This window comes from Phasianus colchicus, chromosome 13, assembly GCF_987193195.1.
Source record: "Phasianus colchicus chromosome 13, bPhaCol1.hap1.1, whole genome shotgun sequence".
Taxonomy (NCBI): Eukaryota; Metazoa; Chordata; class Aves; order Galliformes; family Phasianidae; genus Phasianus; species Phasianus colchicus.
Genome location: NC_143448.1, coordinates 8,013,210 through 8,039,178, shown reverse-complemented (window position 1 = coordinate 8,039,178; position 25,969 = coordinate 8,013,210). Strand labels below are relative to the sequence as shown.

General features: G+C 41.4%; 1 protein-coding gene across 1 annotated transcript; it reads left to right on the top strand.

Annotated features, from left to right (window-relative positions):
- The first annotated feature begins 1,490 nt into the window (after nucleotides 1-1,490).
- Nucleotides 1,491-25,806, top strand: GPT2 (glutamic--pyruvic transaminase 2). The gene is made up of 11 exons (XM_031614986.2): nucleotides 1,491-1,796; nucleotides 10,971-11,060; nucleotides 12,586-12,694; nucleotides 14,802-14,935; nucleotides 17,232-17,475; nucleotides 18,481-18,560; nucleotides 19,119-19,255; nucleotides 19,940-20,114; nucleotides 20,835-20,990; nucleotides 22,271-22,383; nucleotides 23,091-25,806. The coding sequence occupies exons 1-11, from the start codon at nucleotides 1,491-1,493 to the stop codon at nucleotides 23,179-23,181; spliced, it is 1,635 nt and encodes a 544-aa protein (XP_031470846.1). The 3' UTR covers nucleotides 23,182-25,806.
- Nucleotides 25,807-25,969: the final 163 nt, after the last annotated feature.

Here is a 25,969-nt window from a genome sequence, read left to right as displayed (position 1 = left end):
TACAGCAAGCAGAAGCCTATTAGAAAGAGGAAATACTGAAGACAGGAAAAGAGTCAAGATAGAGTGGCATGGGACAAAATAAAGCCAAACACTGCCAAAGCAGCTTCCTTTTCTTCATCTGCCAGAGGAGTGTACCAAACCATGCAGCACAGAGTCTGAGTCCTGAACCATCTAATTAGGTCCCTAAAATAGGAAGCTGTTTTTCTCCATTCTCCCAAGTCAGTGGAGAAAGAGAAAGGAAGAGAAAGAAGATTCTACAGAAATAAATCAGAAATTAGCCCGGTTTGCAGGCCAGGCTCTTCCTCGGGGAGGTAACATGAGGTCATAGGAATATTCCTGAGTGAATGGTCCCTTTTTCCACTCTCTGAGCACAAACAAGGAGCCTCTTCTGGGCACCCAGGAGGGGCGAGCCGGGCCTTCTCCTCCCCACGGATGCCAAGAAGAGAGCATTTACCTCCCCGCCCCCTGAATTGTGCCGCTGCTGTATTGATGGCAGCTCTCCAGCCGCCCGCTCTGAGAACAGAACTGAACCCGAGAGATAAAAACATTTCCATCATCTGGAAACAATGAAGGCACTGTGAGAGCAGCGGATGGTTTCTGCGGGAGGGAAGGACCGGAGCAGCGCAGCAGCGCAGCACCGCAGCGGGCGGCGGGAGGGAAGGAGGAAGGCAAGGAGGGAGGGGAGCGCCGCCGGCTCCCTCTAGCCCCGGGAGGCCGCGTTCCGCAGCCGTCCCAACAGGTGCCCGCCCGCAGCCCCCGGCCCGAACCCCCGCCCGCTCCATCCCCGCACTCAGCGGGGGCCGCGCTGGGCGGCTCGCAGGACCGAGCAGGAAAACAGCCGCAGACAAAGGGGTCCGCCTAAGGAGCCGGGGCTGCGCCGATCCCCCGCGGGCTCTGACCCCTCCCGCTCCCCCCGGCATCCCCAGCCGCGGTGCGCGGCGGCAGACAATGCGGAGCGGCGGGCGGGGGCACTGTGGGTGCGGTAGTTCCCTGCCCATCACCTGATGCTGTGGGCAGGCGCAGCCCAGGGCCGCAGGAACTACAAAACCCGCCAGGCAGCGCGACGCCAGCCTGCTGCTGCAATCCCCACCTTGGCGTGCCGCGGGCGGGCACGGCACGGCACGGCACGGCTCGGCTCGGCTCGGCTCGGCTAAGGATGGCTGCAGGCGGGGCTGTGGTGGGGCACTGAGTGCGGGAGCTGCCGGAGGGAAGGGGGCTGTGCGGCGCCACCGCCTGATGCAATGGTGGGACTTATTGCTTCTCCCGCGGCACCGCACGGCTGCGAGATCACTTGTACCGATCGCGATTAAGTTTGCGGGATCCGGACATGGGAGGATTGAGCGTGTGCGTATAACAGCGCCCGCAGCTCGGCATCGCTCCTGAGCGCATCTCTCGCTCGCGCGCATCCCGACAGCCGCGGGCTTTGACTGCGGGACACACCGATCTTCGGCGGCGGTGTCATTTCTCCGGGCAGAGCGCCCGTGCCGACCATGCACCGCTTCGTGTCGGCGGCTGGGCGCGCCGCGGGCCGGATGCCGGCGAGCTGCCGGGGCGCCGGGGAAGAGGCGCTGCGCGGCGCGGCGGGGCGGCCCGCGCGGGGTGCCCGGCTGCCGCCGGAGGGGACGGCGAGATGGAGCAGCGCTGCCAAGGCCTCCGCCGTGAAGATCAACGAGAAGGCGAGCAGGGAGAAGATCCTGACGCTGGAATCCATGAACCCGCAAGTGAAGGCGGTAGAATACGCCGTGCGGGGCCCCATCGTCCACAAAGCCGGCGAGATCGAGAAGGAGCTGCGGAAGGTGAGGCGGGGGCTGCGGGTGGGGAGGGGCGGGGCGGGGCAGCGCTCCTCGACCGCCGGCCCTGCCCCCGGGCACTCCTCCGCCATCGCCGCCGCTGATTGGGGCGCCGGGGGGCTCGGCGGGGCTGCGGTCGGCGTGGGGCCGACGTGGCAGGCGGAGGGGCCGCGGGACCGCCCTGTGGGCGCCGCTCCCCGGTTGCGCGGCGCCCCGCCGGGATGCTCGGAACCTCGGAACGGCGAGCGGCTTTTCAGCCGCTCCCCGCGGACGCGCCGTCCCCGCGGGGAGGATGCGAGAGCGGCCGGAGCGAGAAGCCCCCCCTGCTCCCGGCCCCGCCCGCCCCTCGCCCTTCTCGAGGGGGTGGGAGAGGCACGAGAGGCTGAAAGCCGCCGCCGTCTCCTGTTTGCTCGTGTCGTGGGTTGCGTAAAGCGCATACAGTATCCCCTCATAAAGCGGTATTTACATCTCTTCTGCCACTCTGACCTCTTGATGCAATACCGCGTCCTTTACGTTATCGAGCGGGGTTAGTGACCGCCCGCCGGGGCGCTCGGGCTCTCGGTACGGGGCCCCGAGGCGCTGCCTCGACCGGGACGCTCGGCACCTCCGCCCCCCGCCGTCCTCGCGGCTCCGCACGCCCCAACGCCGTACAGATATTTGAGTCCTGCAGACACCTCCGGCGCGGCATTCCCCGGTTTCAGCTGCCCGAGTTGAGGTGCTTGAGGAGCCGCTACCCAACACGAGCGCCAACGCTCGCTTGTGCTGCCCGATTCTGGGTGGCTGACACTCATAGCAGCCACAAATCCCAGAGGCTCCTGGGCCAAACCAGACCGAACGGAGCATCCGAATCACTCAGCGCTTACACTGAGCTCTCCAGATCTTTCTCTTAGTCCTTATCTTAATACATATTTCCGGAGAACAAACAAACAAACGGCAGATCAGGTGTGGCTTCTTGCTAGCGCTGATCACAGCTTCCCCTGCCAGCGCAGGGACTCACCAACGTAGTGCTGCTTTGAGTAAAGCATCTGACAGAGTTACTTCTTACGATTCCAAATATTATTCCTTGTTTTCTCCACTTTAACAAGCCTTACTAATCTGTAATTGTAGGTATGGCAGGAAGAACATGATAAGTGTATGTTTTGTGTATGTTTTGAACAACAGTGCCATAGCAATGCTGAAGAGACTGTTTTATTTCTTTGCTCATTGTGTTAGTTGGCTGCTCTCATGTTGGAAGGCCACCCATTCTTCCAGCTCACCATGTATTATATACATCAACTACTTATATTTAACTCAATTATTAGATGCATCTCTTTTAGAATTGGACCATCAGAGTGCTGATGAAGGTTTCATTTCAAAATGTGTTTTGATTTTTGCCACACTACTTGTTTATAAAGGTGTTGCTGTCTTTTCATGGATTCCCTAATGAGATCGTTCACCAGGAACAGGGAACGAAACCTTCCAGTGTTCCCGCTGAGTGTTTGTTTTCATGTTACCATCCATCTCCGAGCAGGAGATATTACTTAACAAAACAAATACAATGTGATCTTCCTAACCCCTCCCCACTCCTCTGCTTCCTTCAATTACAAGCTGAGTCATTGGCAGAGAGAATCATCTTCAGTGCACTTCTTAAAAAATAGAAAGGCAAGTAATTACCAAATGCTTTATTAGAAGTTTGTTATGGCTGCTTTGTGTCTGCTTATGTGGCATTTTCCATTTAAAAGCTTCTTTTTTTTTTTTCCTTGAGCCAGTCCCTGGTATATTATCAATGGCAAACAGTGTTCATAAACACATGACTACACTCTAAAATGACTAAAGCAAACAAAACCAAGTACCTGTTGGCAAGGAAGGAGGAGAATATTACTGCTGAAGTCAGACAACATTCACAGAGAGCACTGACCAACCTGAGGAAGCAGTTGAAAGACTTTCTTCTGCATTGCTCAAGTTCATCGTTCCTCTTTGCCTTTCTGATAGAAATGCAATTACTCATTCTATCCTTTGACCAACAGCTAAAGAATTATTGTGTGGTCAACTGTACAGCCTGAAGCAGTACTTAGGATCCTTGTAGTTGAAATATAGGTTATCCAAATATCTAGTTTTTGGTTCAAATCTGACAATAGTGTGATAACCGATCAGTTGAACTACATTACTTCCAGCTACCACTGGATAACTGCTTTTTTCACCCCTCTCAACCTGAGATCACAGAGTGAGCACTGCACCTCTGCCAGAGGAACTAGCACTGACCGAGGAAGAAGTGGTTGTCTGAGAGAGGTGATGACCCACAGCATCTCTCAATCTGCGATTACTCTTTACTGCCAAAAGCAAGATCCTGTAGCTGCTCTGTCACTTATGATGGGGGAGGAGCTTTGCACAAGCAGGAAAGCCCAGGCTCCGTAGTATGGTGTGGGAGAAAGACAATGCAGTGGGAAGCAACGGTACCTCCACTTGTAAATCTGCATTTGTCCTATTCTGTAGAAGGTGCCTCTTCTAGACATTTTGTTTCTACCTAAACTAAAAGCATCTTCAATGCAGGCATTGTCTAATCAGACAATAGAGGTCCCTGTGTTTAAACTTGGGCAATTCAGACTTTATACTTGTGTAACTCATATAGCTTGCTATGCAGACTACAAAATAGCTACTCGAGCTGTTTGCACAGTGAAAGCTTTCCTCTTTGAGTTTTGTCCTGTCGACTCACATTCTGAATAGCTGTTCCTCTGTTATTCTTTCTGGCATTTGCTTCTTTTGTATGTTAACCGCAAAGGATTCCAATAGGAGCTTTAACTCCACAGTGCACATGGAAATAAGGAATAAAACGTTACTTGAGAAGTCCGTAGGCAATTTAAGGGATAGTTCTTAAAAAGAGAAAGCAAGTTAAAAGGAGGCATTAATTTCAGCCTCTTTGTTAATGTCCTCAGGATCAGGCCAGTGTAAGTCTCAAGTTAGAATGCATTACTCAAGCAGGATAAGATCCATTGCTCAGGAGCGTAGATGAGGCATGCTGTTCTTAGACCTCATAAGTTTTGTTGGCCTGTGATCCGTGTTGGCTGAAGTGGAAAATTAAAATTTCCATCCAAGTTAAGTCTGGAAATCTTTATGCAAAATCACTTACTCAAATACTCTCTCTTAAATATATACATATTTTATAATTTTGAAAAAGCATCGTGCTTCAAAAGTGAAAGACTTATTTTTCCCCCCCTTTGCTGACGGTAATAACCAGCTGATGCTGGGTTACTGATGTGAGACACAGAACTTTCAGCCATTTTCTTGGTGTTGCTGGAAATTTTTACAAAGCAAGCTCAAGCACAGGCACGTTCTACTAAATGATTATTCTCACAAGAACTCCAGCAAGTATGATCTTCTATCACTTGTTTTTGAGACTTGCTGACAGATGGCTAGCATATCAAGTATTGACTTCAATTACATTTCAGACTAGAAATTTTAGCCTGAGCATGAAGGCCATGCAAGAATAATGTAATCTCAGGACTGAGCCCTTCTCTCTACATAATGAGTAATAACAAGCTTTATCTTTAGATACGCAGCAAACATACCTGATTTGTTATTTTGCATTAGTGCTAATTTTAACTGACCTTGTTATGGAAAATACCTTCCTATCTCTCTCACTTAAACTCTCCTGTTTTCCAATTTCCTGCTTAGGTTTTACATAACTCATTTGATGTCAAGTTAAGTGGGCTTAAACGTCCTTACAAAGCACAGGCATACTAAATAACATTTTAGGATCTACATGTCAACTCATGTAACACTGGAAACTAAACTGGCTTACTGCAAGTCACTACAACATTAGGTCTCTGTTCCAAACATCCAAGTTACTTAGACAGAAATGTAGGGGCAGAAAGGTGGTATGCAGACACATGTTGGTAGCATGTAGAAAGTTCTTTCAGATCAGCATAGGAGGATTTCATATTCCACCACTGGGTCTGGAACTACTTGCATGTTGTAGCAATGTACAATCTCTAGACACTTACGTCCATTATGTTTTTTGTTTTTAATAAACTAATTTTTCAGGCTTTCAAATTGAATAGGAACATTTCTGACTCAGAATCCAGCCTTAATTGTAAATGGGAATTGACTGTGTCCCTGGCAGTTGTGGAAAGGTAAAACAGTTACAGCGATGACATGCAGAAATACAATTTGACGTGCTAAGAAAAGGATGCGAGATGGACTGGTACACCCAGTAACAAAAGGTGCTAAGCTTAAATTACCACCCTGTAATTTCCTGCTTTGAATACGTGACTGTGTACACACCAAGAAAGTATCTCCCAGGCAAGAGCCTGTGACCTCACTAAGGCAGAACTGTTGCTCCTCATCTGCAGTACGCACTGTGTACTAGAGCAAGTCCATAGTAAAACCCATGCTTTCAGATAAGGGGGAAAACTCTTGGAGATAAAGAGGAAAAATCTTAGGAATGCGATTACCAAAATTGTATGTTCAGATGCATGCAATCCACAAGATCTACAGTCAAGATTTGATATTTTCTCATTGGATATGATATTAAAGTTGATTCCAAAATAGTCTTTTTTTTTTTCCCAATAGGTCTTCAATTCAAGAGGATCCCAGGGTCTAATCTCCTAATAGGCATTATTTTAGTTACGTTACATACAGTCACATTCAAATCTAGCATTTTATTAATGTAGAAAAGATTTCTGAATGCAAATGCACTTTGAACAACATAAAAGACAAAAGTAACGTAAGGACAAATCCTGATCTGTAATGTCTGATTCAAACCTGCCAGTTAATGGTCAGCTATGCTGTTTTTCTCATCTAATAGTAAGGAGCATGCAAGTCACCGCTGCCATTTCAAGTCAAAATCCAAAATTTGCCTTCTCCTTCCCTCCAACAGCAGTCCTTGTCAGCATTAATTACACACACGTAACACAAAGCCTCACTCTGTGGTAAGCAGGTCAGTGTTTTTTCTGCCGTGAGCTGTTTTAATAAATAGATTGGAATGCTAATTCAGACCTTCAAGTCTCTATTAGTTAAGGGCCTCTGGCCAGTGTTTTCTTGGCCCTCTGAGAGCTAAAAAAGCACTTGGCTACTACAGAGTATATCTAAACTATGCTGAAATGTTTGGTTGTGCCAACTCTCTTATTATTCAGCTTGTTTGTGCAAGTCACAGCAAAACCAGGCTTGGCCTGTGCTATGGAAAAGGGTTCCACAGTGTGGTGTTATTGCCCGATAACCATCAGGAGGGGGCACAAAGAATTGCCAATGGAAATGAATCAATGAAAAACAGCCCAAAGCAGACAAATTCTGAAATTCTAAAACAGCTGAAGCACCACATTGCTCTTCTGGGAAGAAAAACACCTCACATTTTCACCTTTTTCAGTTCAATTTTAGCTTAGTTTCAATCAAATTCAAATCACACAAGCCTGTGTTCAGACTGAGGCCTTTCCCCTGAAATTTGCTTAAGACTTGAGCAAACATAGCTGTACATTTGTTTGTGCCCTTCTTTGCTCTTTCTGGGAACAGTGCTAATCTCACAATTTCCCAGCATTCTTTGATGGCACCATTGTAAAAGGACCCCTTAGGCATGCTAAAACTCCTGCAAGACATACAAGCTGCTGGCAGTGCTTCGGCTTCTTGCTAGTTCTTTGCAATACTGAATATTCTGCCATCATACCACTTTTTTAATCAAATAATTCACCCAACACTTTTTGCATGGTGACTTGCTCCCTGTGAATTTTTGCTCTTCATTTCATATTTTTCTACTTCTAGCTTTGTTTTGAGGTCACAGGGATACTTAGGGGAAAAGGAAGCTTCTCCAGATCTGTGTTACTGCATAAATTCTGCAGCAGTTAGTTCTGGTTCATACATGAAAAGCCTTTGTCTCAACGTGGTGTGACACTGAGAACACCAATACACTTAGAATAATTCTATCTGACCTTCTCTGCGTTCCAAAAGCTTTTCATGTAGTCTCCAAGAAAAACTGCAGATCCTTTAAGAAAAGGAGATAGACAAATAACTGCTGAAGGAACTTTTTCTAAAGAGTGTACTGGGAAGACTTATTTCTTCTCTTTAAAACCTGTCAATATCATAAAGGCAACAAGTGAAAAATATTGAGTGTATTTTTATATGCTCTGCTTTACATCTGAATTTGCACATGTGAGATGGTTTCTTCAGCTTTAAAAAAAGATGACTACCATAATCACTCCCCTTGCTAACAATTTCAATAGAATGGCAGAAGATTGGCTTTGTTCAGAAGATGAAATGTTGTCAGGACAGGGTGAGGAGCCACTGAAGGCAGAAGGTGGTAGCATTGGATGTTTTGTACGGCTGGAGGCTGGATTTTCTCCTTGACGTGGTTCATACCCTCATCAGTAGGCATCAGACTGGTACCTACTGCTCCACAGTTTGTTATTACAACTCCTGTTCTGCAAGCTTCACTTTTCCAAATCTCTGCCTGCTTAACCCCACAAGTATAGGCCAGTTGCAATCCTGCCAAATCCAACCAGACTGCCTCAACAACATACCTTGAAAGCCTGCCCCTACTAAATTATAGATGAATGCTACACAAAAATATATAGATATATAAATATATGTTTTATGTATGTATATTTATATATGTATGTATTTATATACAGAGATAGACTATGGACCAGTTTCTGTTCTCCCTGAATGTTCCTTGGCTTACCAGGGACTTACATTTTCCCAGCACAAACAGGTTTCTGACACAGCCAGAGACTGTTTAGCCTCCTGCAATAAAATAAACCTTGCCCTAACAAATGTTATGTTGTGTTGCAGCGCTTTTCCTCGTATTCCACAGCCTCACGTTGAGTTTACCAACATTACATTTGCATCTCCTTTTGTATAGATATTAATGCAGACTTTCTGAGAAGTACTTGACAGTAATCTTTCCTGAGGTCGCCATGCACACTAATGCCATCACCACGGATAAACCTTGACTCAAAAGACCTGTGACTGATACCCCTCTGTGTCAAAGCTTCGAGTAGATCTCCACCTTGAAGTCATGTGCAGTCATGGGCACTGCCTAGACTTCTCTTGATGGCAGCTTTGATATCCTTGCTTTGAAACTTTGGCTCATTAGCATTCTTCATTAGTTGTTGCTTGTTATTGTTTCCTTTGCCTTCTTTCTGAAATTGCAAAGTAGCAGTTTTTGTTCTGGAGGAATCAAAGCTGAACAGCTTCTGATATTCCCTCATTCCATAGAAAGACAAGAAATCAAGAAGTAGAAATATGTGAAGAGAAAAATACGTAGTCTTAATACTTTTTCTCTAGATTTCACTGGAAGAGATATAGTGAGTCTTGAGAAGACAGTTCTAAACAATTGCTGACATTAACTCACAGTCAGGGAAAGCAAAGGTTCCAGTTATTTAAAAGCATCTCTCTTGTGACAGACCAAAGTAATAGCTCCTGCAGCTGAGGCCAAGAAATACAAATTATTCAATAGGATGACATACATTCAGCAGGTGTGCAGGAACAGTCTGTACAACACAGCTGTTCTATCTCCACTAAGATTTTCCAGTAAGATAACATACACATTTTGCTGTTTTCTCCATATCAATCAATTTAATAGCAAGAGTAGGGTAAGTTTTAAGGAGCAGGTGATGATTATATTCTTGTAGATGGAGCTCAAAGGCAGCGATGGCATAAACACTGAGTTTGGCACTAGCAGTGATCTGGATGCTACCTGCTATCAGTGATCCCCAACTTATTTCTGTTTGTAATGCTGAGAAATTGCTTAACTCCAGCCTCAAATACCTGTAATCTTTATCAGATCTCTCTATTCCCAATTCATTATATAAAATTGAAATGCAACCCTTATTTAGGCGCTCGTTTATACCAGCAAAAATAAAAGCAAATGACATGGTGGGGTCAGTGTATCACTTTCAATTACTTTAAGTGAAAGCTTTAAAAAGGCCAAATTTAAGGCCATGTAAGTGTTTTAACTGTACTAAATCAGGATTATCTAAGTTTTGCTGCCTTGTCTTGATGCCATTTCTAGTTACCTAATTCAGAAGAAAGATGTAAATGGAATTGGTTATGTAAGCCTCGAACTGGATCTGTAGGGGGAATTGAAACCACATTATCTAGAATAACCTGTCAGCCACAGTATGTAGCTGTAGGCCTCCAAATCTTCGTATACCTACGAACTTATTCTATCATTTTGGTCATCAGTATCTTTGCATGCCATCCATGGTAGAAAACAAATAAGTAGTTAAGCCTTGCCAGCCATATACAAACCTGGTAACTTGCTGTACATACATGGGCCAGGAAAGGACTTTGTGAGCTCAGCCCAAACAGAGCAGGTTGTTACAAATGATTTAGTACAGAAAACTAATCAGCATAAACTTGCAGTTCATTAGTCCACATGAAAATCCTGTAACAGCTTGAAGGCCTCCCTACATCTCTCACACTTGAGTTATCTTTTAGATCATCTTTCTTACTTAAATAAACTGTAATATTTTTTTCTGCCAGTCCAGCTCCTTACCTTTTTCCCCTCTAACTTTATGTCCTTTTTTAAAGAGCTGATTGCTAACCAATACTGTTCAACTGCTTTCCCTCTGTTCTCATGATGTATTCAGTTCCTCACAGGAAAAACATCTGCCTGTTCAGATTTCAGAGATTAGGAAGCTTTTCAATATTCATGATGATTATTTAGCACTTGTGCTGTTTAACATATAGAGCCTCTCTACTGTGGGCTCCAGGAAACAGCTGTACATGGTAAAATAGAATAAATATGCATTATGTAATGACCCTAAGTATTCAGAAAATAAAGAAGTAAGGCGTGTGTAGGCCAACTCAAAATAGTACTAAATGTCTTAGGTTTCTCTTGTTGGTGGATTTCTCAGATGTTCTCAAATCTTTGTAGCTTCTTGACTGAGTCCTTCCTCCTGCTGGTGAATCAAACAAGCTGTTCTATTACTGCTAATTCAAAATGCCTTTCTTTCATCTTTTTCCAGCTCATACATGTAGTTTCCATGCAAACCAATCTCTTATTTGTAGGCAGCAGAAAATGAAAACAAAGAGCAGACTACTAATTGTTTTAGAATGTGTCACAGTCAACATTTAAGATCTACTGGTAGTACTTAAGAAATGCACTAAGCTTTATTGAGACTACACACTATTTGGTTACAGCCAGCCAAAGAACAAGGCTATATCAGCTGTTTCAGCCCTAACAATATGTTGTGAATTATCCCCTTCTAGGGAATCAAAAAGCCTTTTACTGAAGTAATTAAAGCCAACATTGGAGATGCACATGCAATGGGACAGAGACCAATCACCTTCCTTCGTCAGGTAAGAATATTATAAAATATTATTCTTGCTTCTTCAATTATGTTAAGATACCTTAACATCTGTTTGATTTATGTATTAGTATGAGTGATTCCTCAGTTGCACTTACAGAAAGAACAGTCTGTAATAACAAGCTACAAATTGTGATTTCAGCCTAAAGTCCTATAACTTGCTTGCCGTATTTTCTCTTAACACAGTAGCTTTTCTTACTCTTCAGATTATTCCCCATCCATCCTTTCCCCTGCCACTTCTCCTTTATAAGGAGTCAGCACATTATCAGCAATGCACTTCAAAAAAGAAAGTGGTTGTCCTTAAGGAAAAAAAGCAAATGCCTTAAAGTGTACTGTCAGATGAAGAAAGATCTGCATGCAGCTGGGTAAACCTAGTTGCACTGCCACTGATTTTACAGCAGCATGCTGAAAAAGTGTCCCAACGATTACACTATTTAAATGCATACAGTTTTAAAACTATTTACATTTTATATTGCTATATTATTTAATAAATATATTTTATATTATTTAAATAAATAGCATGCTAGTAAAAATAGTATACTATATATAATAGTATACTAAAACATCCCTTACTCACACACAAAATCCTGAGCCTATCATGATTCAAATTTAGAGAGTTACAGGCCAAATTGAAGCTGCATCATCCTGGGTATCTACATGCTGAGATGATAAGATGAGCTATACAACAAACTGACTACAAACTAGAAAGCCCCAAGCTTCTTTCAAGTTAATTTAGATCCACCAGTGTTATTAAATAAAATACTCTGTAAATGTGGAATCCTTTCTCCCCATGACGTATGTGCTCACAGTTTAATTATTTAGTCACCTTCCCATAAGATGCTAAGAGCCTATCCATTTGACACCACGTTAACCTAGAAACGAGAGCAAATCAAAGCTGATCTCAAGGAAGGCCTTCAGAACCTTTGTGCCTTACATTTCTTCATAAACTTAATTCTGTTAGGTTATGTTTCTACTTTTCCTATGTTCCATATCATCACTTTTTTTTTTTTAATTAAATATTTCCACAAATTCTAATTGGTAATGAGTTCTTTTAGGCAAGAATTATCAGAAGACGCTACTGGGATTTAAAATTCTGATTATATTTTTCAGTTCTGCTCTATATCTAAACCCTTTATTTCTTGTCAGTTGAATGGGCTAATAATACACAAAGAGTGGAGGACAGACCTATTTAGAGACTTCCCCTTCTGTATAATTAACTGTTTTACTGTGTTTGCACTACGCGTAGCTCACTTGGACTCCAGTGTTTACCAGCCTTAATACAAATAGTTAACAACTCTATAACTGCTTTTATCAGCAGAACTTGAAACCTGATACAAATCTCTTCACTTCTGCAAGCACTACCTTTAAAGAAACAACTGCAAACCCTTCATCAATAACCTTTGTTTTAAATTACCTACTATTTGTGATCCTCCTGCCCAAAGAAAGTTCACAGAAACTTTACCAGCTTGGAATAACCTTTGAGCAGTGGCCAATTTACAGCTTTCTTGGCACTCTAGGTAGTGGCACTGTGCACATACCCAAACCTGTTGGACAGCCCAAGTTTTCCAGAAGATGCAAAAAAGCGAGCGAGACGGATCTTGCAGGGTTGTGGAGGTAACAGCTTAGGTAAGCATCCGTTCCAGTTGCTCCTATGTGCAACAGAATCAACTAAAGCAGTTTCAATACATGCAGTGCTGAAATATCCTCATCTTGTTTTATACGATAACAAGTCCAATGGGAGATGGCCTAGGTCAAAGCTGTAGGGGGAAAATCCATAGTGTGGCTCACAGGAAAAGTAAAACATAAAATACACAGTTACCAAAATTGAGAAGTTGCTCTTAACTCCACAAATCCTTTCCTGGCTTATTTCCAAACACTTCAGCAACACTGCACCAATTGCCATGTAAGAGTTGCTAGGGACATATTTGAATTTTTCCTCAATCTTTTTCTTGTAGTGATTTTCAAATTTAGGGACATAATAGGGATTCTCAGAATGCTGAGTTTTGGCCCTGTGCTTCTGGAGTGACTGAAAGGAAACCAGCCTTGTATAATATTTCAGAAATATATGTAAAATCACTTTTAAAAAAAAAAATCAGGTCAGCACACATTTCAAATAATTTGCATTTGCTCAGTAGGCACAGGGGAAGTAGGCCTAAAATATTTGCAACATTCAAATGCAATGATCATTGAGAATATATGCTTTTAATATAAGCTCTGTAAATATGTAAATGCAGTGTACACAATATTTTTCCTGATACGGTCTGTATTGAGAACAACTGCCTGTCTAAATTCCTGAAAACCAAGAACATTGCATATATTGTTGATCTGCTCTACTGGTTTGTGCCTGCTCTCCATCTACCTCTGGATCATGCATCTGCCCACTCTGGCCATGGTTGCTCATCAGCTTCTATTCAGCACTCCATAAGCACATGGCCTAGGGTGAGTGCACATGCAGTGTCCCAGACCATGTATGAAGCCTCAGACATCCTAAACTTCTATTGTGTTCAAATACTCTGGGATTCTTTTGACATGTTGTTTTTCGGGATTTTTTTTTTTTTTAATATACTTTTTATCCTACAGTGCAAACTAATGAATTCCAGTCAAAGATATCAATCAAATAAAGTTAACCACAGACCTCAAAATTGAATTTCTTTTTATCCCTCCTGAGCTATGTGACACAGCCCTCCAAGAAGCATGAAACAGAATGACAGCTTAGGTTTGTTGTCTTACAATAACAGGAGCTTCCTAGCTGTGGTAGAATACCTTGTATAAACCTAATGTAACTTTACTGCGAAAGTAAGATTTTAGGACATCAGAGAACTCTGTGCCCTGAACTGCGACTGTGCAATGCAATTGCACAGCCCCTGCAAGGCTGTTTTTCTAAATTACATTGCTACAGAAGTATTATTAGGCTGACTACTAGCATATAACTGAGCTAAGAGAGTGAAGTCAGGTGCAATTATTTCACTCCACCCAACAAGCAGAGAAGATTCTACAGCTTCATGACAGTGTTCCAAATTATGTGTACACTTGTCATTTCATCATTCATCAGTCCTCAACTAAGCTTGGTCTCATCTTCACTTGTGTTGCACATGTCAGCACACAGGCATCTCAAAATCTTACTTCATTTGGGATTGTTAGTTGTGTCCTGTAAACTTCATGCAAACCTGGCAGACTGGGGTGACACTAGAAGTCTCTGCTACAGGTAACTTGCAAGTGGTTACCTCCACAGGAAGGGAGAGGGAAGCAGTTTAGGATGTTTTCACTTTCAGACTATGGGAAGAGATGGCATTATATTATTTTCATATTGCAAACAAGTCTTACTTTTGTCATGGATTTTGAAAAAGTTATTTTTCTTCCTATCTCTGTTCCTTGTTCCTACTGCTTACATAGTTGTTGACTGACCTTTCAGCATAATGAAAGCAACTGGGAGAAAGTCAAAATGGGATTGCTGACCCAATTTGCAAAACATCCATTACAGCCTACTTTTAATCAATCCAGTATACTATTTTTATGTGTTAGTGATTCTTACTGTATTTTTCTAGACTCAAATGGATTATTTTGCTAAATGAACAATCCAACTTCCTTTCCCACTCCTTGGAAAGAAAAAGAAATCCCAGGGATTCAAAGCTCTCACACACAAAAACTACTTTGTACACTATTAGTTCAGGAGTTTTGCTTGCAAACAGCAGACGTAATGTACCTAATTCTTATTTCATTCTGTCTTCCACAGGAGCTTACACTGCCAGCCAAGGTATAAATTGCATCCGTGAAGATGTCGCTTCATATATCGAAAGAAGAGATGGAGGAGTTCCTGCAGATCCAGATAACATATATCTTACCACTGGGGCAAGTGATGGTATTACTGTGAGTGTTAAAATTAAAGCTGTTTCTTCTTGCTATAAACTATAATTCATTAGTTACCTTCAGAAATATAGATCTCTGTTGAACATCTGGTCTGACACCTATGAGCTTGATCAAACAGATGCTGTAGTAAAATTAAGTAGATAATCAGAACATCAACTACATGGACTTAAGGTGCCAGCTAAGGAACAGACCCATGGAAACACTGTCTCTAAATTTATAATTACTAGTACCCCTTGTATAGATAGCATAAGCTATGTACATGTCTAATTACAAACTAGGTGAGGCAGCCCATTCAGACTAGATCATGGTGTCCCTGGTAGTTGTGATGCATGAGAACTGAAGGTTGGCAGGTATGAATCCATGGCAAAGAAGGGAGAAGTCCTAGGAGCTCTTCTCCCTAGCAAACTCTGCTAGTGCATATTAATGCCACTGAAAACCTCAAAGACCAGTTTCAATAACCAACTTGCTTAGGAGAAGCATCAGGTTTTGGCTTTGACCAAGCTAGTCCTCAGTTAAGAGAAGAGTAACCGTCTCTATTGGATTCCCGCATTACAGAGACATGCTTACTGATATTGTAACAACCAACAGTTGTTTACTTTTTTTTTTAAAGGCAGCCTAATAATAATAAGGGGGCTTTTTTTAATGACACCTAGTGGCAAAGTTCAGAATAACAGCATTGTGACAACAGTTCTCCACATATCGTTAATGACTTGGCTTTCCAGAGCTTCTGATGCCAAGGGTTGTACTGGCAGCTTGTCAGGAACATCAGCATAGCATATCAAATTTGTATCATGCTTATTTCACTCTGCCATTAGTAAAATGTCAGCAGTACAATGAGTCTCATTATTTCGTACTTCCAAGGACAGAACAACTACTGTTTCATCACTCAGGGGGCAGAGTGTGTCAAAGAATTTGTTTTTAGATTTGTATTTCATTCTAATAACACTTTTTGGATGCTCGGTATTTTTCAACCAGTGGTATGTACAAAATGATGTTGATTATAAACCATTTGCCTAACAGCTGAGTTAAAGTGTGATAAGAAGCACAGAAAGGCATATTTTGTGCTAGAACCCATGAAAAACTTGAAGGGTACTGCTGGTCATCTAAAGAGCTATTTTTTGTTTTACACTCTAATTACACATTGATAAAGATACTGGCTCTGATTGCACCTGTATTTCAGAGTCTCCCTAGATTAAAAAAGGCAAGAAATCTCTCCACTTGTCACAAATGCATTCTTTTATCTCATTAACACATAAAAAGCCCTGTTACAATCAGAAAAATTAATGCTGTGAAAAGGGTGCTATAGGAATGTAACAGCAAAGGGACCAGCACATATATAACAATATTTCAAAGGAAAGGTGCTCACCTGTTCCCAAAAATCCAGACTGACAGGAAAGACTCCACAAGGGAGGGATCTCCAACCAGAAATCTTCCCCCAGGGGCAGTCAGCCCTTAAATGAGGTCTAAGAGAGGTGCAGCCAGGCTCCACCCCTGCTGGTCACACAGCTGAATTGCCTTCACCTGTGCTCCAAGGGCTGACCGGGTCCTTTCCCCAAGTGCTCAATCAGGGGTTCAGGCTGTGACTCAACAGTTCCCAACCAAGCCCCCACTGAGACACACAGCTGTACATCCTCACGCTGATCTTAGTATAAGCATTACATTTCTGTCTTCTGAGCATAAACTACCTATAATACCCAAGATTTCCACTCTAAGATATGAACACTTCTCATCTTCAGTATTTCTTTAACATGAAACCATAATGCTAATCTCATAATGCCAGCTTTGCTCCCACCTGACCACTAGCACTCCTCAACAGAAACAGTTCTGTCCGTTCCAAAGGAAAACTTCCGTGTGCCCCAGCAATAACTTCTGATTTTATTTCTCGGCCTGCTGCAGTCACTGGCGCAGTATGTGGAAGGCAGAGCAACAACTAGCTCAGGCTTTTTTCATTATAATTGTAAACAGGTGCCACAGAAAAATCATGATCTTGATATTCCTCTTTTCAACTTTTCCTAGAGCTCAGAACTTCTGATCAGAACTTTTCCCAAGATTTTGAAGTTGAGCAGACATTTAGCAGTGATGTGCAGAGGAATGCTGTGAAGCTCAGTTAGACCAGCCTCTTTCAGACAGTAACTTAAATATTCAAGAAAATGACTGCCAGCTTCTAGAATAGAAATCTACCTTAGCTCTACATTTTTTTAAAAGGAAGATCAGTAACTTATTCTAGAGAATACTATTAATTCTGATATATAGTTGGTTTTGGTTGTTTTTTTTTTTTTTTTTACTTTTTCCCCAGTCAATTTTAAAGATCCTGGTCTCAGGAGGTGGAAAATCCCGAACAGGAGTGATGATCCCTATACCACAATACCCCTTGTATTCAGCACTCATATCTGAATTAGATGCCATCCAGGTGAACTACTACTTGGATGAAGAAAACTGCTGGTCTCTAAACGTAAATGAACTTCGGCGCTCCTTGAATGAAGCCAAGGCATATTGCAATCCAAAAGTGCTCTGCATCATCAACCCGGGAAATCCCACCGGTCTGTAGCACCTCTATTGAAAAGATGTTTCAGATCCTTTTATTTTTTTTTTATATTTGACATTGCAGGCCCATCCAAAATACATCCCACATGCATAAAGCTGAATTCTAGACAGCAGTGCTTCAAGTCGGATAGCACATCATAATTTTAGAAACTTGTTTTCACTATCATGGAACTCCAAGAATTTGGGGAGAGAGGAAGGAGCAGATTCACTTCACTGGATCACATCTGAAGCCACTGCCTCCACTGAAATTTGTGGACTTGTGGAATGACTTTCAATTGCTTTTCAATCTTCTCTCTGACATGATAATGGCAATGGCTACAGATACATACTGAACTAATGACAACAAATGCCTCTATTGGAAGAATTTATTTCTTTGTGTAGTTGATGTTGCTTAGTGAGAAACTAGTTCCCTTTTAATGGCTTGGGGACAGAAGATAACAATTTAAATGTGTGTAAATAGGCATAAGCTTTCTTCCTGCTGCTTGTCAGCTGACTGCAGCAAAAGATCTTTGTTTACACATCCACAGCTCATTGCACTTGTGAAGAAAATTGGCTCAAGTCAATACATCATACTTGAGTTAGGAAGGCACAATGTCAATTAGCATGGCTTGGTTCACAAACAGGAACAGAATAATTAAACTCCCTGTAGTTATCTGTCAAACTTATGCTTAAATAACATTGTGAAATAGCCTGTTTTTGCTTAATCATTAGGCATGGGCTTTAAAAGATCATTTATACAAAGACTACTCTTAATTACTGCGTAATTAATATACTTCACACTTCCTTTGCTTGAGATGGACTAAATTACCTTGAACCATATCTCCTCCAATTATGTTTCTTAATTTCATACTTACTGAACTGTGCTCTAAAATTGAATAGCTCTTTTTTGAGACAGAGGGATATTTTATTGAAAAGTTAGTTGCCAAACTAGGTCTGGGCTAAATGGTTTGTCTGTGTGCTCCACTAACTCTATTTTTCTTGATCTAAAAATCAAACTGTAGGACAGGTACAAAGCAGGAAGTGCATTGAAGATGTGATACATTTTGCTTGGGAAGAGAAACTTTTTCTTCTGGCTGATGAGGTAATGGAATATTCTGTTTTCTCAAAAGCAAAGCTAAAAGTAAGCAGATTAAATTTAATTTTGTCCCACATGTGGCATTGGTGCTTTTTAAGCACAGGAAACAGAGTCTCTGTTATCATATTAAGACACAGACAAACACACAAGATTATTAATATGAGATGATTAATGAGAGGTGGCTTGAACTGGATTTGAGGTAAAGCATAGGGGACACAAGCAGGAAAACTAAGGAAGAAACTTTGCAGGAGCTGACCTAAAAACCTATGTGATATTCAGACCACTTGAAATGAAATAAACAAGAAAAATCAATTTAAACATACAAGTCAAGGCTAAATTATATAAAGAGTTGGCTGCTTTTCCAAAGGCTGAATTATTAAGTAAGGCCACATGAGATAAAACATAATTACAGTAAAAATTATTTAATAAAGAACCTTGTGTCTTCTAAAGGCTTAAGTTACAAGTGTTATAACTGTTTCTTCCATGCACACCTGGCTCTCTAAAAGGCCATCTTTTTTCCTTAGCTGGGGGAAGGGAGTACATTAATGTCTTCTGACTGTTTAGGTTTACCAGGACAATGTGTACTCTGAAGGATGCCAGTTTCATTCTTTCAAAAAGATTCTGTATGAGATGGGACCTGAGTACTCCAACAACGTTGAGCTGGCCTCTTTTCATTCCACCTCTAAGGGATATATGGGCGAGTAAGTCTGCTGTAATTTTTTTTATTTCATCTTCTCTTGTTAGTCAGAAATTTCACATTAGAGACCTGAAGGTATCTTTTGCTGATTTTAACTATAAAATGTTACAAAAAAGAAAGCAAACATTTAAAGCACTGAGTGATGAATTAGCTCAGTGGTTTCAGTGTATTGAATAGCACAATGTTAGGAGTGTGTTTATTTCAGACACCTCATGCCCCAGTTCCACAAAGCTGCAGTCCTACAGACCTTAGCCAGACCTGTGAGAAAGGCAAACATGGGAATAGCTCAAGGGAACAGCTCAAGAATCACTAGGACATTTAATATTACAGGTGTTTGGTTGTTTTGGAGAGAAGAGATTAAAGAAAAAATTTTTTTTTCTATTAAATGAATGCTGCTACAACCATACGATCCTGTTGTAAAGAAGAAACAGTCCATGTTAATAGTTAACTTGCCCAACAGGGAAGCTGCCTGTACACTGTTTTCCCTTTATGGTATACTAGGACTTAGTGGCACAGTGTTCACTTCCATCATAAAACGATCAGTAAAGCAGCTGTCTCAGCAACCTGTACGTTACACATTGCAAAGATCTTCATTAACCATCTTTCTGCTTTTGCAATTCTTTTCATTGCTTTTCCAGTATTTATACACTTGCAATTAACTGATCTCTTCTGTTTGCTCCAATCATAGATGTGGCTACAGAGGAGGTTATATGGAGGTCCTTAACTTGCACCCAGACATTAAAGGACAGCTTGTTAAGCTGCTTTCTGTTCGTCTTTGTCCTCCAGTCTCAGGACAAGCAGCAATGGATATTGTAGTGAATCCTCCAGTACCTGGAGAAGAATCTTATTCACAGTTCATAAAGGTCAGCAATAACATGCTTATTCTTTTTGCACTGGTTTAGAACCATGTAGGCTTTTTTATACTAACTAAATATGTCTGCCTTTAAAAATACGTTTTATTCTTTTTATGGTTTCTTTGTTTAGGAGCCAAAACAAACTGAGAAGGCATTACCAAATCAGCTTTCTTGCTGATAAGTTCAAGTTTTCTGCTGTTAAGCATGACAAAAGAACTAATAAATAATATTTGCTTGTACTAAAATCTAAAGAGAAACAGAAATTCAAATACAGTTATAAATTCAGCCTTGTTCCTAGCTATCCAGTACGTCTGTATACTGAACAATATGGCACTGTGTGTTAAAGCATATATATACAGTTTTTCATTTCTGAAATTGAATCTGGCTTAAGAAATTGCAGTACTGAGTCAGACCAAAGGTTTGTTAATGTGGTCCTAAAAATAGCCAAGAATGGATGCTTAGAAGGAAGAATGTAAGAACAGGGCATGCTGATAAACTTCTGTAGGTTCCTGTCTGCCTACAACACCTTGCAGTTGCATCCTTCTAATGCCTTTATGCATTGCTGTTTGTAACCAAAAGGATGGATTTAGGAACATCATTTGTTCTAAAAGTTCAGCAAAGTCCTTGAAGTGCTTAATTCTGGATGGGATTCTTGTAGCATCATCATTATCTCTGGCACTTTTATTGCTGTGTCAGATATGTCAAACTGAACACTTTCCTTTTGTACAGGAAAAGGAGTCTGTTTTGAACAATCTTGCCAAAAAAGCCAAATTGGCAGAAGACATGTTCAACAAGGTTCCAGGAGTTCACTGCAATCCACTTCAAGGTGCTTTGTATGCTTTCCCACGGATCTTCATGCCTTCCAAAGCCATTGAGGAAGCAAAGGTCAGTCATCATTTATTCCCAATCCATTTTAACCTTTACACTTTTGTGCCTGCCAGTTAGAATAGATCAGAGAATCATAGAATGGTTTGGGTTGGAAGGAACCTTTAAGATCATCTAGTTCCAAATACCTGCTATGGGCAGGGACACCTCCTTCTAGACCAGGCTGCTCAAAGCCTCATCCAGCCTGGCCTCGGATGCCTCCAGGTGAGAGCATCCACAGCCTCTCCGGGCAGCCTGTTCCAGTGTCTCACCACCCTCACAGGAAAGAAGTTCTTCCTAATACCTGGCCTTAATCTATCCTCATCTAAATCTACCCTCTATCTAGTCTAAATCTACCCTACTTCTAATGATGAATTTTTATTCCAGAGGTAGAGAAAGCCCATCTAGTCACAGAAGCGTTACTTCACTGACTACATATGATTTAAAATACAACATGGCCTTTACTTTAGGTGAGGGAAGTAAGCAAAGCACTCGTTAGGCTTCCAGGTTGAGAATGCTACCATGTGTTAAATAGATTAAGTTGAGGGATAGAGATGTACCAGGATGTAGGTAGGCCAAGATGTGTGGCTGAGAGTGAGATGGGCTGTGCACTACTGAACTACACACTGTGCAGAAGCCACAGTGAGCAAGGATGAGATAAAGGGAGGGAGGTCTCCTTGTAGATTTTAGTTCTGCACAATACTTTTTCTCATAGGTCAGTAAGCTCAATGACAAGTCTTTTTGTTCCTAGCTGGAGCTCTGTTATTCAATATGTAATCCTCATTTTTTTTAAAGGGAAGTATAACTAGATAGGTGAGGACAGAAACAGGGCTCCTTTCCAGCTCATTCTGCGACAAGGTGTATAACTGTATGCACTTAAGAACTTGGATGGTATTAATCAGGAGACTTTCTAGTCAGCAGATAACGTAAAGGAAAAAATAGAAACTGCTAACAAAAGTGGAACACACAGCTCAAATTCATTTCATCTTGTCAGATATGGCTTAGATTTTTCTAAGTACAATTTTGTGACTTTTGACCAAAAGTTACAAACCAAAAATATGTAGAACCTTTCTTCTGAAGCAAATATTCTGTGTAGGTTCTTCATCCTTGCCCCTCTACAAACTACTGTTACTTAATTCACAGCATGAATTGTACAACTAGGAATCATTCTTTGTCTATTTAGTAAACAGAACAAGAAACCAATAATGCAAGACAAGCTTTCAGGAAAAAAAAGCAATTGTGAAATTATATGTCTTTGGGATATTTTGACTTTGTTATTCCAACACATCCAATTTCCTTAGGCTCATAAGATGGCACCTGACATGTTCTATTGCATGAAACTTCTGGAAGAGACTGGAATCTGTGTTGTACCTGGAAGTGGATTTGGCCAAAGAGAAGGAACATATCATTTCAGGTACAGTTTCTGTTTGATCAATGAAATGAACTGTAACAAGCTATAATTAAGCCCCAATATTTTCTTTTCTGACTAGATAGAAGGGCTTGTATTTAAAGTCATATAGTCTCAATTTCTGCTGGGGCAAAGACCTGCTCTTCTATCTTCTCCTTCTGATTCAGGTGTTCTCCCAGCTTGCTGACATAGTTTTATTCTATTTTTATACACTGACATTTGAAATGCTTTCTCTGCAAATACAAACAGTAATTATAGCTTATGCTGTAAAGTTGGCTAGGGTGTTTATAACACTGCCCTGCTTTCTTCTGGGTGGAGGGGAATTAAACAGCATTTCCTTAGTCAAGTGAAAGATACTGCATCTACAGTATCTTCCTCTACCTATCTGCTCCTTACACACACTTAATTACTTTTAGTTTACTGAAACAAGAAATTGGACTAAATCCTTTAATACCAAAACTATGAACATAAACTCCGTTGCTTGCTCTTGCTTCCAACAAACAGCATTTTATTACAGCCAAGCCACTAACAGCTGGAATTTAGCACAGAATTTGGTCTTGTTTGGTCTGAAGCGATGAGGGAACCTTTAGCTATAGCAGCTCTGCTGGCTGTGCCCCAGGGGAAAGTCAACATCTGTGAAGTGATTGCATTAGTTTGTTTTGAAGATAATGTGCTTTTTTTTAAAAATTCTTTTTCTAAAAATTATTTTTCAGAATGACCATTCTTCCTGAAATAGACAAGCTGAAGATCCTACTGGAGAAAATGAAAGACTTCCACATAAAGTTTCTTGAAAAATATGCATGAAACTGCTGTGGCTTTTTCCTCCATCTCCTTCCCTTCGAGGTGAATGCCGAAAGTGAACAAAGATGTGCTAAGAATGTGCTGTTCACCTAATTAACCTAAATTCATAATAGATAGAATCTATTTCAGATACAGCTACAACTTGGTTGAATTTAATGTCTGGTAAAATGCAACATTGTTACACCAACTTCTGGTTTTTTTTTTATGGGCAAGGGGAAAACGTGAAGAAAGCAGTGGAAGAAAAGAGTCAGTGAATGATTTTGTGCCTTGGTTGGAAGTGATGTTCTGGAACTTTTGACTCACTAGGTTGGGGAAGGGAGTTGGTCATGAAATCTACTCCTGTTATTTGTTCTTTGTTTGTTTATCTCAAGACAGAAATACTCAGAACAATTGTTTAGATTGGAACTAGGAACATGATTTCCATTTTAAAACTCAGCAAAAATTCAGAAACCTGCTACAAGGGACCAGTGTGTCGGGCTGTGGTTTTTTTAAGTATGAAGTCTTCTCTGAATCCGACTAAACACATAAGTACAACATGCTTATTAAAAGAAAATCACTGGCAGATGTGTGTAGATACCTTTGAACTTTTGTTAAAAAGAAATTCTGCCATCACAGCATAATCTGAGTGGAATACACACTTTTGATCTAAGGGATGAAGAAGGTGCCCATTCAAACCCTATTTTTGTGAAATTGAAACATAATGAGGAGTATTACCTTCTTGTTCATACGCTGTTGGACACATGGACCCAGCATAAGATAAGAGCATTTGAATGCTTATTCTTATAACAACTCCACAAGTCTCTTTAATTCACTTATTTTATATAATGCAACATAATAAGCTACTGTCTCAAAGCATACATGAGTACTGTGAATGCTTTCAAAGAGGGTAAAATAAAATGCTACTTCATAAAGAACTGCTTTATCTATAGAGAACATTTGTTTGAAACCACATTATTAGAAGACCCATTAGCTGGCTAAAACACAGCTTGAATTGTCAAGGACTAACAAATGTTGTGCTCAGAAGAAATGTTTGGGGGTGGTTTCTAATGAAAGAAAAGGTATTTAGAGAGAAATGTCTTGCACCTAGCCAAAAGATAACTATAGTACAGCTCATGTTAAATCCTCCACAGTCATTCTGCAGGCTGAATGAGCCTGAGTTCTTATTAAAACCCAGCTAAAGCAGGTCACTATCCAGGAGAAAAGTGGTATTACTGCACTAAGCTATGCTAGCTCCACTGAACAGAGGAAGAAGGCTTCAGTTTGTCCAGACTGGAAGCTGGACACCTTCGGCCAGCACTGACATTGTACTGAAGAAATGTATTCCAGTATTCAGCCAGGAAAGCATTACGGTTTGTCAGGCTTAAGCTCAGCATTTTACAAAGTTAATTCATCAGTATCTCATTTCATCTAGTTATTATTATTTAGAGTAAATTCATTTTAATGTCTAATAGCACTTTTTTAGGCTGCCTTTAGAGCTGCTTCAGCATCCTGTGCTGATGCAGGATATAAAGCCAAGGGCTAAAATTCACTGTGTGGATAAAGGGTGAGCCAGTCTTTTACATGTGGAAGGTGTTGCCAGTACCTCTCCTTCCAGCAGCAGCTACCAGGCTGTGATGTGCATTGGCAGCTGCTGTCCTTCTCACCGTTTCTCACTTAAGCCTGCAAGGAACAACTTGGCACTTCTCAATCATTTGCCAGTGAATACAGGTTCATAAAGGAAAACTGCATGTGCTATACAAAGAGGCTGGAGTTGAAAAAAAACAACACCACTATATGAAAATAATTTTATCTATAGGGAAATGGGTTTCTGGAAGGAAAGCAGACTGGGAACGGATATGTTACTACTATCCATTGATAAATGCAACCTTTTACCCGTTAGCACTCTCCATTTGGCATCCTTAATATGCAGTAATAAGTCAAATTTAGAAGGCAAAATTGTAGTAAAGTGGATGGAATGTTGATTTAAAAATAAGACAAGCGGCGCTTTCCTATTCTATAAATGTGTCTAAATCAGATCTGGCTTCGAACTTGCAATGCGGTGTAGATCGAAGCTAGGATCTAACAATCGGAGTTAGAAGATCTTTTATATTTTTGTAACTATAGATTTTTTCATAGGGTAGCATTTGTAATCTAAGAAGTCAATAGATTTTATATTTGCCTTTGCACCCGATGCTTCTGGAAAAGTGTAAAGGTTTACAAGTTTCTAATGATACTTTACAGGTGTCAAAGGCTTTTTGTTTTATGCCAGGACAGCAATTCTTACACTTTTAAATCAGAACAGAACGGCATAAACAGTTTTTTCTAAACATTCTCTTATGGTGCCTTTTGTGTTTCCGACACTAGAAGGGGTGACACTTTGTCTGCATCTCATACAGATGGGCAGCGATCCCTGCTGCCCATCCGCAACGTCTGTGTGTACCGTGATGAGCTGAATGTGCATTTTCGTGGATTAATCCTGTAAAGCCGAAAAAGGAGGTTTATTTTCAATGTCTTTTAAACATTTGATTAATAACAGACAATCCTTACTTTGGAATGCATGCTTCTAGGTTTGATTTTCTTACAGGTGCTCCTTATAATGGTACTTCGATGTATGAGACTTCCAAATAATAAAGCACATATTAAACTAAAGAGCGGCTGTTCTCCGTGTCCTGCCTCACTGAAACAACGCTGCGAGGCTCGCTACGAGGTTCTCAACGAGAACTACGAGGCCGCGGGTTAGCGCACGCACTCGGCCGCCCCAGCTCTCGGGCTGCCGGTCCCGCCGGTCCCGCCGCGCCCGCCCGCCCCCGGC

Excerpts from the sequence above, each read along its gene's own strand:
- GPT2 (XM_031614986.2), top strand. The coding sequence starts at position 1,491 with ATGCACCGCTTCGTGTCGGCGGCTGGGCGCGCCGCGGGCCGGATGCCG. Across the intron at positions 11,061-12,585 it reads CAATCACCTTCCTTCGTCAG|GTAGTGGCACTGTGCACATA; the intron begins GTAAGAATATTA and ends TTGGCACTCTAG. Across the intron at positions 20,991-22,270 it reads AAGCCATTGAGGAAGCAAAG|GCTCATAAGATGGCACCTGA; the intron begins GTCAGTCATCAT and ends CAATTTCCTTAG.